Source organism: Typopeltis vanoorti, chromosome 14 (genome assembly GCF_054136105.1).
Source record: "Typopeltis vanoorti isolate ZY-2024b chromosome 14, IOZ_Tvanoo_1.0, whole genome shotgun sequence".
NCBI classification, from domain to species: Eukaryota; Metazoa; Arthropoda; class Arachnida; order Uropygi; family Thelyphonidae; genus Typopeltis; species Typopeltis vanoorti.
In genome coordinates, this window is record NC_143562.1 from 67093327 (window position 1) to 67108878 (window position 15552).

Consider the following 15552-nt stretch of genomic DNA (forward strand, 5'->3'; position numbering starts at 1 on the left):
ATTTGTAACCTCAGTCCTAGAGCCTCCCTTGTGCAATGGAATTATTTTCCCCTCTTTCCACTCTATTGGCACTTTACCAGAACTGAGGCTTAAATTAACATTCTGGTTAGAGGAGTTGCTAATTCTTTTGCACATTCTCGTAACACATGGGCCGATATGCCATCTAACCCAATGGCAGTGTTAGCATTATATCAAAGAAAGAGCCATACTGTGATGTAAATGATATAGAAATAGTGGCTATTAAAGATTCAACATTATTTCAGAGCCGAATATATATAAAAACTTCGAAAGTTTCGAAATTTTGATTACAGAGTTTATTAGAATATAATCTTCAGCATCGGAGTTGCCTTAACTTGCAATAATTAAATCACATGAGCGCTGTCCAAGCGTCCATATATTCGCCTTTTATTAGTATGTTTAATAACGAATGCACTTGTCTGATGCCCATTTAGAACCAGTTGGTTTTCTCGATATAATTTACATCACCAAAATGAAGCCGTATGGCTCTTTCTTTGATAGCCAGCAAAGGATGGTCGATTGGTAGAGCCTCTGCTACTAATGGCTCACGAAAAAAGTTAAACAAGATTGAGCGCGGTTAGTGGTTGGAAGGGAATTAATTGTTCGATGCTGTTGGTACACTCTCCCTCGATAAGTCTTTGGTCTCCCTGGAGGAGTATTAGTAATTATAATAATAATTACTAATACCCACCGACCGAGAGTTCACTAAAATACAACTCTCTGATGTTGGATAGCTGTGGTATTGAAGCGTAAAATTTTGCCTTATGTTCGGCTTTGAAATAATTTTCGATCTTTACTATCCATTGTTTCTATATAATCAGAATATTTTTGAGGCTGTCAACATAGATTCTTGAAACACCGGATAGTTTATTCAGAAGTCTGTGATGTGAGTATGGAATGAAGAATTATACTACGCCACAAAGTTCGATGGTAGAAGTACAAATATAAGGTTCTGACTTTTTTTTTGGTATGAACTCAGACATTTGGTTGTAGTGTATGAAAGGAAGAATACTGACAGATATGCATTACTTCTGTATAATACAATTATTCCTATCTTATGTACTTTTACAGAACAGATCCATATGTCTATCAGCAAGGACACGCCTTATATCATACTTCACGTGCTATTGAGACATGGCATAAAAGTGCTTTCCATTCTCCCTCAACATAGTCTTTGCGTTATAAGGCTGTTTGACTGCTTATGTATCTCAGAAATTATTTAACAGAATATTTTAATTCTGTTAAATAATTTCTGCTATAAAAATACTTGACAATTAATAAAAGATTTAGTCGATATATGTACACGTTTAAACACATTTAATTACACCTAAGACTGATCCCAATCTCTTATTGAGATTGGATCAGTAATTTCTTACTGAGATTACTGATTTCTTACTGAGAGAGTGTTCAATTCTCTCTCGTTAACAATTCCAAAGCCTAGTACTTCTAATTGTTTTTATTAATTCTGGAATAATTATAAACATTGCAAATTGTGGTATAATTGCATAGACCATACATCTTAAAACTGCACACTACTTCTTTCAACAGAGAGTCTGCCTTAAGCCTCGAGGATGGTGCATGATCAGGACCAATGTAGCTGAGATATGTCAGTAAAGTCGTCTTCTATTCCCATTGGTTCAAATTCGTTGGAGAAATGCACACATACTCATTGATTCCACCGATCTCTTTTCGAGCGATTAGGCACAATCAAGTGATGAAAGACTTCTGAAAAGCTCTTCTTAACGATGTGATCAGGCGAGCAGTCTGGTTGCTTTATTAGGAATGCTAAAGAATAATTAATCAGCGCGGATTCCGCATGCCAATGGAAAAATTCTACCACGTTTTACTGGTCTCAGGAACTTCTGTAGCAGCACAATATACACTATGTTGACAAAAGTATTTGGACACCTAGCTGTGGTCAAAAAAATAAATACATTTTAATTGCATTTCTAGTAGAAGGATCACCTTTTGGCATGAATGAGAGCAAATACCTTTCGAGGCAAGCTTTCAATCAATTTTGATACGCCGCAACAGGAATATTCTTCTATTACTCGCGTAAAGCTACCCACATTGTTGATGCTGATGATGTCCGCTGTGGTCTGGAGCGAATTCCGCATTCTAATTCATAAGATGTTCGATGGGGATTGAGGTCTGTACTCTGAGCCGGCCAGTTCAATACAGCATGGAGCATTGTCATGCTGAAACATGCAAGGGTTGTTCCCGAAGTACTTCTACAGCGTCGTAAGCATGAAGTTGTCCAGGATGTCTAGGTAGCCTTTAGACGTCATGGTTTTGGGCACGTATATCAATGGACCAAGCCACATTCAATCGAAACACCTCCCATACTATTACTTACCGAGCCTCCACCATACTTTACATTTAGAATGATGCAGTCCTTTCTGAACAGCTCCCTGGATATTCTCCAGATCAGAAGAAGACCATCAGAGTGAAACATTTGGAAGCGTGATCCGTCGCTCTACAGTCCAAACATCGGTTTGGCATTGAAGGGACAGCGATGTGTGACTTATTCTCAGCAGCTCTGCCGTGGTAACCTAAGGCATGCGACTCTGCGAACATTTCTAGTGCTGAGCAATGTCCCTGCAGCTTTTTCCATGTTGACTGCGAAGTACGCCGCTCATGACGTGCGGGGTGCTCGAACATTCCGAGACAGAACTCATCGATTTCGGTGAGTGAGTGTCAGTGGTTCCAGGGCGTTTTTCTGATGAAGTAATACCATCAACTTTCCATATACGGATGACAAGCAACGGCGGATTTTGGGATACTGAGATGGGTAGAAATGTCACGGACAGAAAGATCAGTGTGACACCTAACTACCATCCCACGTTGGGAGTTTGTCATTTCAGCTGAATTGCAACTTGACATCGAGTACACTGCCAAATATGGTGCACATACTATCTTTTATTACCAGACTTATGCAGTGTATGGTAGGATCAGAAATTTGCGTGGCACGTAAGGCTTCTAGATATCTTTGTCAATATAGTGTGTGTGTGTGTGTGTGTGTGTGTGTGTGTGTAATGATGAAACCGATTTGCTCGGCTATATGACACAATTAAAGAAATTGAATGACTAGAAGGGCAGAAATACTAACAGAAAAAAAAATTATTTCAATGCACAACTACTTTTGCAATCTCAGAAGACTTCATCGGGTACATAACATGCAAAGAGACATACAAAAATATACATTGCAAGAGAACAACAGCTATAAATTAAACTGAAACGTATCGCTGACATTTGAAGGTGTTCTGGATGCCATAGTATTGTTGTACACGTTGACTAGTGCACGATCTCGTATGTCCCAAAGCTGGAGCTGAAAAGTGACAGTCAGTTAGGTTATAGCTAAAGTTCGTATTACGATGGACCGGATTGAAGACAAGTTTGTCGATTCCACAATTCTTCTCTCCAGGTCATCATAGCTTCTAAAAATGTTTTCTGATTTGTTCCAGATCACTAGAGGAGGAACAGAACCTTCATCATTAAGGTGAGCAGAATTAAGAACGTGATTAGATAGTGAGCTGGTTCTAATTTTGCCATAACATGTTCTTCCATACGCAACTCGATGGATTTCTTCGTCTGACCAAAATAGGGCACAATGTAGTTACACCAAAGATGACAAACTCCTGAATACTTTACTACACTGTCATGTTTCGGTTTAGGTGTATCCAGTAAGGAACGGAGTTTAGATACAGAAGTAAAAGAAGTGCGGGTTTAAATTTCTTGAAACTTTTAGCTAACTTTTGTGAAACGAAGGTGATATATGGTAGAGTTATTAAGCCTTTTACATCAGTAGTGTCTTCTGTACAGTGAGCAGATGGATTAAATAGTAGTTTATGAACAGTCTGTTTGGGACAACTGTTTTTATGGAAGGCTGTAAGAAGAAATTGTAGTTCTTTCGTGATCTGTTCTTCTTCACTGAGGAGAAAGCGAACACGTTTACGTAATTAAGAAATGATGCGAAGCTTTCGGCGTTGAAGTTATGAACCCGATGAAGTCTTCTTCTTAGAAAACGAAACTCATTGTGTCTTCAAATAATAAATAGGTTTTCTATTTTGGTATCTCTGATCTTCTAGGCATTAACGTTCTTTAATTATATATGTATATTCTGAGCAAAATCGTGACGATCTTGTGTTCGAGATTTTGACATTCCGAGTTTTTCTGACTTGAGTATCATGGTTGGAACTTCAGCCCTAAGGCTCATACTAATCGCAGAGCCTCTCCCGTCTCCTTTTGGTATGGATTATAACCATGTGTTCTCATCTTTCCAGGAACTCAATGACTCTACAACCTAACAACATTGTTCATTCTCAGAATTACCCGTCTCTAAACATTTGCGAAATTAACGATACATTCGACAGTCGATTTGGATTACGATGGCCGATAAAACACTATGAAAAGTTGTCAATACAAAGAACTGAATTCAAAGATGCAAACTTTACAATAGTTTGAGAGACATAATGTGGAAATGTTTGATTGCCTATACAGAGTTCCTATCACAACTCAACAGAACATCTAAAAGGGTGTCAAGTATGTCTAGAGTGGAAAAAAATATGGTTGTAGCCCAAGGCGTTTGCAGGTGAAAATTTCACGTTCCTAATACTTACATTAACAGTGTATTTAAAGTTGAATGTTCAGTGAAATGCATAAATTCATCTGTTTCAATTAAAAGATACGATAATATACTTGCCAGTTATAATCCATTCCAATTCCTGTTACTCAGAAGAAACTATAACTGCGATATCACCCAGAAGATATAACAAAAGGATATTTGGATATTTTCTTTCTTTTCTTCCTATGGTTGCAAAGACCAAGCTGAGCCTTGATCTCCTGGATTCCTCACCTCCATTTCGTCCTATCTTGTTTTTTTTTTTTTTTTGGTTTACAATTCAGGAAGTGTAATGATTTTCCTTTCCAAAGCTGACATCCTCTGCCTTCACCACAAATAATAGGTTTCGCATCAATGAGAAACAAGTGACAATATTAAAGTTTTATATGCTAGTTTTCAAATTAATATCTTCTAATGTTGTTTGTGTAGCCCTTTGGCAAGTTGTTTTTTTGTGTCATGTCACAATCCTAGATTTCAAGAAGAGAAACTTTTTGAAGTAGTATTCTAGTCGCTGATCAGAGAACCGTATTATACTTTTTTTGTGTCGTTTCCCAAATTAGTCGATCTTTGGCACAGTCATTTTCCTGCAAGAAAAATACTTCTTATTTCCACCTTTCGGAAAAAAGTCAACGTGGAATCAGAGAGCAATACGAATATTAGGGTGTAGGATCACAAGATTGCGCCAGTTGTCTGTTGCAGTCTTGTGATCTTTCAATCCCTCTAAAATCATCAGCAGTCATGGGCTCAGTTTTTATTATTGACTATGGATGTATACTGATCTCGCTGATTTTCTAAGGTTAGTTAGGGCTAAAAAGAGCCTCCACTTTCTCCTTTTGGCAATTAAGAGACATCATACCATTTATTTATTTATTTTCCTGAACATAGGCTATAGAATTTGATTCTGCACTTCTGTTCCCTCATCTACTTCCCTCAATATTGGCAATTCGGCACTTGGGACGAACATCAGAATTGCTGCCCCTAGTAGTACTACTAAAAAAAAAAGAAGTTCAGTGAAACGCATGTTCTGTGTGCTGATGTGTGTGTGTGTGTGTGTTAAAATTACTCCATGTTAAGAATGATATTCAAGAACTTCTGCATATATTTACTGATAAAAACTCTCAAATAATTATTATTAGTATTATTACCAAGAGCATATAAGAAGCACCAGTACTCATCCTGAACACTCACTCACTTTAAGTTACATTATTCCTATAGTATATTCAAAGAATATAAGAAATAAACAGTAATTAAGTTTTCATAAAAGCTTTATTCGGTAAATAAATTATTACATTATCATAAAATTGTAAAATCTTTATTAAACTGCAGTAAAATCGACTAGTGAGACCCTTGATATTGTTTCTTATCCACCAACAGTTTTATTCTTGGTACAGTTTTTGAAATAGATACCTGCATATCATGTTCGGGTTCCATTTTGTTTCTTGTTTTGGACTTGATTGAAAACAGAACTGAGAATCCTGATTCACATAGATAAGTTGTTATAAATGGAATTATAGCCATGTTAGCAATTTTGGTGATAATGGGATATGCTTCTCCAAGTGTACACAAAAAATGTTGTAACTTTATTGTTGGAATTCAATTCGGAGTTTCTTGTTATTGCGGAATCAGTTAGCTCATCTTTCACTGGGTCGTTGTCACTGATTTTTTCAAAATCAATATGAATAGGGTTACATATCCAAACTTCATTCATTTGGTCAGGAGGAATTATTCTTGCAACTGTCTCTTTCAAAGTTTTTAAATGCAATATAATGCTATCACGAACTTCCTGTTTTAGTTCATATGCCGGATCTGAAGTGATTTCATCGAGACATTTGAAATTGGCAAAGTTACCTAACTCCACCCTTCTTCCCCAGAGAGTCAATTTTTAAAATTTTTCTTGAAACGATTGTATCTTTTCTTCAGCCTTCTCGAGAATGACATTTGTACCTTGCAGTGAAATGTTCACAGATTAAGAATTCCAAATACATCAGAAAGATAAGCCAGAGAAATCTCAAAGTTTGGATCTTTGAAATATGAAGCAAAAGCAGATTCTTTTTCGACTAAAAAAATTTCAATTAAATTTCTAAGTTCAAAAACCCTTCCTGAAACATTTCCTCTGGATAACCATCGTACTTCTGTATGAAGCCTCAGTACGATATGATCTGCTCCAACCTCTTCACACAAAGATTTAAACACACGGTGATTCAATGCTTTGATAAAATTCACAGCTTGAACAACAACAACAAAAATGGCTTTCAAATTATGTGGAAGTGTTTTAGATGCTAAAGCATACCGGTGAAGGATGCAATGGCATGTAAAAATATTTGGGTTGATTTCTTTAACTAAAGCGGTGAAACCTGATTTTTCCCCTAACATAGCGGGAGAACCATCAGTACAAATGGATTCTACTAATTCCCATGAAAGGCCATTTGAAAAAAAAAATCATTCACCAAATTCATAATCTCCACTGCCTTTGTTTCTTTCAAGGGTTTACAAAAAAGAAATTCCTCTTTTATTTCATTCTGATGTATATATCTAGTAAAAACAAGAAGCTGTGTGCAGTTAGAGACATCAGTTGATTCATCCAACTGTAAGCTAATTCTTGCAGGACTTTTCTTGATTTCCTCCACTACCTGTACATTTCTCGAATCCGATCACAAATTGTATTATTTGATAATGGTATTTGGCAATTTCACTAGCTATCTTGAATCTTAACAGGGCATTTTGAGTAATCGGACCCTGCAGTGAGGGAAAAGTCTATGCAACCTCACTGTGTCTGTGTCCCAAAAAAGAGGTGAAATGTTGCTGGTGTGGCTGACAGATAGTACCAACATAAAATAGCCCAGAAATGTTGATAACATAACTATTTTTGGAATATATTAATAGCATAATATACTTATTTACCTGTTATTCTCCATACCCCCTGGGGGTACGGGTATCCCAGGTTGGGAACCCCTGCTATAGTAGCTGTTCAATTTAATTGAATAGTTCAGAGCCTACTGTTAGTTTATAAAGTCCACATCTTCATAAACAGTCCAGAACAGTTTCATTGCTGCATACCTTTTATAATTAATTAATTACCTTTGCCTGTGCATGACATGAGCACTATGGACAAACAACAAACACAACAATAAAACGTAATACGCTCTTCTCATGAAGAAGTGCTATGGTTATGTACGAATCATCAGTCGACAGGGTGTAGCATAGAGGCAGCCTGCCTCACGGCCGGCTTAATAAGGGCACTCGTTCAGCCATATTACTATAGACGCCGTCGCTACGCTAACAATTCCTGTTAGCTTAGCAAGTGCGGAAAGAAGTTTTTTCAAGCTTAAACTGATTAAAAATTATTTGCGAACAGCAGTAACCCAAGAAAGATTGGTTAGTCTAGCAACTATATCGATAGAGACGGACATAGCTTATAATTTAAATTTAAAAGAGCTTATAAATAGTTTTATTGTGCGATATCCCAGTAGAGCAAACATTTAATTAATATTATTATGTAATCGTTTTGCATTAATGTTTCTCTTGTAATAAAAACAAAATAGCATTTGGAGATTTTCTTATATTTTTGTCTTATGATCCATCAGGGCAATATTTACCTAATTGTTTGCCTCAGGGTGCGATCTAATCTGGCGACGGCCCTGCAGATCATATTATTAATTCGTAAATAAGGAATGATTTAAGGAGCAATGAATTTTTTTGGTCTTTTTTATTTGGAAGATCAAAGATTTTATATCTCACACTAATAGATATTAAGAAAGGTTTGTTAAAGGAAGTAGGATAAAGTAAACCTTTTTGCATTTTTGTGCATCAACTTGTGAGTCATTCTTCCTTATGAGATAAATAACGACCTTTGATCTGCTCTCATGGGACTGTAAAAACAATATTCCTCCAAACTAAACCAAACTCGTATAGAAAGTTTAGTACTTAAAGGATTTAACAATAAGTTGCAATCATGCTTAATTTTTATTTATTATTATTTTTAGTGGTCTCTGTTTACTGCATTTAAATCGTATGCGATTATTGAATTGACATAGTTCTAATTCTTTCATAGTTTTACATATCCTAAAATAGCAATTGCAAGACAATGCATTTGATTCAAAAACACATTGAAGACATTATTACAAACAGTAGACATCGAAGACATCATTACGAACAGTATACTGGGTACTTGCCACGTCAGTCATAGTACGCAAGCGTAATTTACTTTAGTACTGCCTCTAGGAAAGAGTAACGTCATCAATTCGCTGACTGTTTTTAACGAAGTGTGGCGAGTAGTACTTTGGATGGCTTGATGTTGTTTTTTTACCATCGTAGTTTTGATTTCTTCCAATATACTTGTAAGTAACTACTTAAAGATGCTCATATGTTCACCCTTTGCTATATGTGCAAGTTGTATCATTTAGCGAAAATTAATTTGATTTATTTTAATTTTCGTAAGAAGTGTGAAGGTCGTACGAACAACTAGCATGTCTTGACTAGGCCTAAGACGTGTTGTGCTACATAATGATCTGTATATATATCAGATATAGAGGTTTGCTATATTTTTTTGCACTTTTGAACCAAATTTCTTTGTTCTCAGCTTAGCAGACTGGATTTATTGCCATCCATATTGATGTCAGTGTGCTTGATTTCTTCTTGAAAGGTAATTTGCGACTCTCAGTCTGTTGAGATGATATTTTTATTTTTTTAAATATTAAAATTTCAGTACTTGCTGACCACTCTAACCATAAGTGATATATAACATCTGCTTATTTTTGTTAGCCAGAGCCTCACGCACCCCCTAATGTAACTATACAGGAAAGAATTGACCTGTTACTTATTTTCATTTTCAGAATTTTTTTTTTTTTTTAATGTCATTTGCAAATAGCATTTATTTACAAATGACCTAATGGGAGGACCAGAACACATTGTGAGTTCCTCTTTGGTGGATGTTTTTTAAGGAGCGATATGATAGGCACCAAGTCAATACACTTTCCAGTACCCTTCCTCGATGAATTCCCTCGACTCCCTGGTGAGGCCTATATATAATAAAAAATAATAATTCAGTGTATTATTTACTTGTCATTGTTTGCAACAGGATAAAAACATTTTTATATACAACTTCCTTTCGATTCTCTAATAATTATTTTCTGAAAAATTAGTGTCAGTATAATTGTCACAACTTTAGTCAATTGCTACAAAATTACTCGCAACGGGAAAACATTTTAAACGTTTTAAAATGGAGTCATAAGACTCATCGATATCCATAGTGATTACAACTTATAGACAAGATATACAACTTCCATTCGATTCTCTAATAATTATTTTCTGAAAAATTAGTGTCAGTATAATTGTCACAACTTTAGTCAATTGCTACAAAATTACTCGCAACGGGAAAACATTTTAAACGTTTTAAAATGGAGTCATAAGACTCATCGATATCCATAGTGATTAATCATTGACCAATATTCATTGCAGAAAACATGCAAATATATCCGTTTTTTTCCCCTTGATCTACCATTTTTTTTTTTTTTAGACATAGGTTAATTGCGATAAGTTTTCTCCTAAAAATACATTTGGCACTAATTGCAAAAACTTTTCCTTGTGAATTTTAGCACATCATAGGAATTAAGTTCATGTTGTTATGATTTATTAATGAGTTTCATTAATACATCTGATTACATGCTGCCATTTTCCCTTGCAGAAATCATTTTGAATTTTATTTGTCCTGGAAGAATTGTTTTTGTGCATTAACATGTTACTTTTTTTGTTTTGTTCTCAAAAATAAATAAATGAAAATAAAAGGCCAGTGATATTTTAACTGATTATCTAAGTTGTCCTATGGAGGTCTTGCCAGCAACTTCTCCATCTGAAATCATGTGCAAAACAAAAAATGATGGCTTAAAGGTTTGTGACATATAGAAGACATTTAAAACATTCAAATCCAAGATAAAAGGTGCCTGTAATTTTTTAAATGTAAGGAGTTGCTGTGTTGTACAAATTTTATTTGAAAAAACTGGTTTGTCATCAATATTATGTAGAGTAGCAAGATTCCATAGGTATATTGCTTGTTTATCAGCAGCAGCAGTTAGACATCTGTCAGGAATGTACCTTAAAGTATGCAATCCTATTGAGAAAACATTTGTTGTAAAAGTTGATAAAGATAGTAATAAAGGCTAACTATAACTATGTGACATGCTAGGTTAGATAAAGTAATGCTTAGTACTGAATTCAAAATCAGACATACACTGATGGAACTGATGGATGTGTTTAGGGTTTGTCATATGACTAACAAAGCAATGAGACCAGAGTGCACAATTGGCAGTGTTACATTTTCTGTGTTCATGTATTTTGTATTATATAAAATTCATGTATTATGTGTATTGAACTAGTTCTCAGGGTGTAGGCTGAATCTGTATTGTTGCTGAATCATCATTTGGCAGCTACTTGTGAATGAGAATAATTGTTTCCTGAAAGGTTGATCTACTCATGAGTCCAGGGGTAGCTGATTATGCTAATGAAGATGCATATTGTCATCTGCAGTGGTGACGTGGCATGTTACACAATTTCAAACTGCTGGGATTCTGTAGACACTAACAGTTATCATTTTGGCTGATCTAAAGTTAGAGCTTTTAATTTGTTTTGGTTCATTCAACATTTCTTCATATTCCTCTTGCTATTATCCATGAAGCATTGGTTTGATCTTCTTTAGTTGTTTGGAGTAGCATAGCTATTTTTTTTTTTTTGGCAGCCTTGGAAAATTTGTAGCCATGCATGTTTTTTTTTTTTTTTTTAGTGTGACAATTTCATAATTGATAAAATATTCAGACACAAACTCCCTTGGCAACTGCCTAAATGCCATAGCATTGCTATGCTGCAGCTTCTTTAGTCCTTCTTTAGTTCTGAAAAGATCTGTATTGGAAGCAGATATCTGGAATATGAATGACGTGACCAGTCATGTGAAGGTGGTGGAAATCATTGCTTGGGTACTCTTGCAACTAACTTCAATCAATAATACACTGATGCATGTTGGTGCATCTATCTTTCTGTTGCATGTTACAAGATAATGTTGGTTTTATTTTTTCACAGTATGCAGTCCACATTTTTCCATCATACAGTAGAGTTGGTGACAGCAGCTCTATAAACCAAAAGTTGGGTTGCAGTATGGATGCCCTGGTCATAAGACTCATTTCCTCAAACATGTAAAGGTATTCATGTGTATATTTTAAACAGACCTTATTTCATCAGTGTTGGTATTTGCTGAGAAATCCCTTCCAAGTTAAGGGAAATAGATTGCATTTCCAGGCTTCTGAAGTCAAGGTTGATTTGAAGTTTATTTTCAGAAGGTGGGAAAAATGATATCAGCATAACAGAATTCCATAAGTGACATTTTGGCTGGTTGTTTATTGGAGTCTATTAAAATTAACAAACTTATCTTTCATCAGGTTATTTCATCTTATGGTGAAGTTTAGCAATGAGATATGAATATGAACAATTGTAATGAGAGTAGTTAATATAAGTGCTAAGAAAAACCTTTCTTTATGTCTGTTTTCACTGCAAATGGGTCTCCTGAATGGTCATTGCTAATTATGCTGGCGTGGTTGTCATGTAGTCATCTCAAAACAAATTTAGTTGGGCAGTGGTAATCTGATAGAATTTTCCCGAGAATTTCAGTTTGACAGCAAGTCTTTGGTTAGATCAATAAAGGCCACAGAAAGTGGCAGATTTTGTTCGTGATATTTCACTTGAAGTTGACATGCAGCGAATATCATGTTAATTGTTTCACTCGATTGTCTGAAACTGCACTGATTCTGAAAGTGTTTTTTGGTAAGAGAACAGAGTAATTTCCAGTCCACATATTAGCATACATTAGGTTGACCAATCTCTTATGGATGGGTTCTCCAATTCAAAAAAAAAAAAAACATTAGCAGGAATGCAAGGAAAGATCTTTTCAGCAATAGATAATAAAGAAATATCCTTGCCACAATCTGACTTATTACCCTCTCCCTTTTATTTTATTATTTTTTAAGATGGTCACAATCAGAGCATCTTTTAAGTCAGCAGGTATTTTGTGTTGTAATGTGTGAGATTTTTTTATCTCACAAAGTAGATGCTCACCAAAGGAACATATGCAATTAACACACAGTATACTTGCCTCGTAGCATTAGTTGCTTTGACTAATTACAAGCATTCAAACCTAATATTGGTTTAGGCAAAAGAGGGTAGAGAATTGAAGTCATCCTTGAATGTAGTTGAGAAATGCATAACAGTTGTGTTCCAGTCACGAAGATCTTTGAAATGTTCCTTCTACTGAGGTAGAGGAAAATGGACACTGCCTCCAGGACAATGTTCCTTCTAGAGGCAGTGTCAATGAGAAATTATCCATTTTTAATTCAGTAGGATTTCAGCCATAAGTAATTGGCCTGTAGAATATTTTAATCCAAAATAAGTTACGGGGAAGGGGTCACAGATGTCAGCAAGGTATTGTATTGCATTTCATTAGATTTATGCAGCCACTACTACTGATTTCTTAGAAAAAATGTTTTTTATTTCATATGTGCTGTATTTGTAGCACAATTAGGAAAGATAGGACAGATGTTAATTCTGGTATGTTTTTAGTGCAGTAGAATAGCTTCCAACAGGATGAGAAGACCTGTTGGCATCCAAGCTGTTAAGGATTCTTCTGATTTCTTCTACCACACAACTAAAGGATGCAAGGAACGATGTTGCCAAATGTTGAAGAATTGTCACCGTCATCTCTACAGCAGTTGAAAAAGAACAATAATGCAAGGAAGTCCATCTTAACTTTGATTGTTGGTATGATGGTCCAAATGAGAGCAGGGATTGTGGATGTGTAGAAGTTGTTTTTAATTGCTTGGCAAGGGATTGACTGCTGCCTGAACAGGAGACATGTTTTCAGAATTTGATACTTTCAAATCATATTTGTGTTTCTTGACAGTTTTACAGTTGCTGCAAGCTGTAGTACATTTTGAGTTTGAAGCTGAAGTTCTTGAACCACCTGTGGTATGTTTTTTTCTTCAACTACCTTGACATTCTTGAATAACCAAGGTGTGGATAGTGGTTGGAGATTTTGGGTAGAATTTTGGGGAATGAAGGCTTTAATTCTAGTACACACATCTAGACTTAATATTTTTGCTTTTTTATGCAAGTAGGATCATGTTAATTATTAGGATAAAAAAAATTATTTGACATTTTCATGTAATGGAAGAAAAAGTTTCTCATCCCTGGGAGTCTTGAAAAGTTCTTTTTTCCACATTAAACTAAGTTATGAACAATGTTATTGAAGTTTTAAATAATAAAGTGAGGGTTTCTGATATTTAAACAATAAGTTCAAATAATTGAAGAATTAAAGAAGACAATTTTATTAACCAAATTTCTGCATTTTATGATCTATCATTCTTTCATTGACATCTAAGTCAGTGTTTCCCAAATAGTGGGTCACGAAACCTAAATGCCTGGTTGCCTAAAAAAACTCCTCAAAAACCTAAGTGTTTCGTTTTTGGGTTTTCTTTTTTTCACGAAACTCTAAAATACAAGTAAATAGTGTTTAATCGGGACTAATGAATAAATAATTTAATTAATAGAGACGAAAGACATGCTCCATCCACGTCACTTTCACAGTCTCTTTGTTCGCGGTAAAGTAGCTCAACTAATGGCGAGGCTGCACGGTGGCAACCACGTCACCAGCCGAATCGTTTGGCGGTCTGGCGTTTGTTTTACTCGACTGCCACGTACTCGCTCTGTTTGTTCAGTTTGAGTTAAGCATTGAGAGAGAGCTTATTTTTTTTTTGTATTTGCTGATTACGTGTACCTTGCCCGGTAGGTTCAGCTGAACAACAATAATTATTATAATTGTTTCTAAATAGTTTATTTCATTCTTTCTTCATCTCGCTTGCCATTACCCATTTAACGATGGATAAATGAGTAATAAAAAAACAAACAATGTGCTCGTTACAAACTCTTTGATTAGCACCAATGAACAATTGCATGACGTGCATCCAGGCAGGAGTTCTGAGAATAGCACTAACAAACAGTCGCATGATGTGTTGTCTACTAATCTTACAAAAAAGATGTACTGGACCCGACAGTATTCTGAGGGTTACATACAATTTGGTTTCATCAAGTGTGCTGATGACAAAAACGTTGTGTGTTATTTGTTGTGCGGCACTTTCAAACGAATCCATGAGACCTTCAAAGTTGAAGGGACATTTGGAATTGAAACATCTCAACTATAGTAATAAGCCAATAGATTTCTTTATAAATAAAAATTAATAAAAACAAATAAAGTATATTCTCTGCGTTGGGCAAAGAAATGGGGAGTTAACATGAACATCTTCTTTTACACTGTGAGGTGCGATGGCTGTCAAGAGGGAATGTTTTAAGAAGACTTATTGAAATGAAGGATGAAGTTTTAATGCTCTTAGACCAATATCCTCCAATGACTAAGGATGTAATATTCGAATTCAAAGTTTTCATGATGTCAGTTGGTTAAACAAGGTTGCCTACCTTTGTGATATTTTTGATTTTTTGAATAATTTAAATCTGACATTACAAGGTAGCAATGTAACTATATTTAAAGTGCAAGAGAAAGTGGAAGCTGCAACAAAAAAACTCAATTTGTGGTCCCATCGTGTGGAAGCAGGGAATTATAAATCTTTTAAAAAGCTAACAGAATTACAAAAAGAGTATAATATAATATGAGTTCCATGCCGGATCATGCAGTCCTAGCATATGTTATCAAGGAACATATGCTAGGACTGCAGGCAAGTCTGAAGGAATATTTCCCCCCAACAAAGCACGGATAAGGAACCCTTTTACAGTGAACGTAGAATCTGAGACAGAATTGCCGAATTCAGATATTGAATCTGTAATTGAACTGTCGTGTGATACGGCACTCAAAGACGTTGAAAGTT

General features: G+C 35.4%; 2 protein-coding genes across 4 annotated transcripts in view; one reads left to right on the forward strand and one right to left on the reverse strand.

Annotated features, from left to right (window-relative positions):
- Window positions 1-6598: 6598 nt before the first annotated feature.
- Window positions 6599-7012, reverse strand: LOC150099560 (protein ZBED8L-like). The gene has a single exon (XM_090403458.1). The coding sequence runs from the start codon at window positions 7010-7012 to the stop codon at window positions 6599-6601; it is 414 nt and encodes a 137-aa protein (XP_090259584.1).
- Window positions 7013-8851: 1839 nt separating this feature from the next.
- Window positions 8852-15552, forward strand: part of Sec24AB (Protein transport protein Sec24AB) — a 290512-nt gene continuing 283811 nt past the window's right edge. For 2 of the 3 annotated variants that reach the window (XM_090404311.1, XM_090404313.1), the window contains exon 1: window positions 8852-8976. The gene's annotated coding sequence lies outside the window, so the exon portion shown is untranslated. The other variant, XM_090404312.1, reaches the window with a different exon arrangement.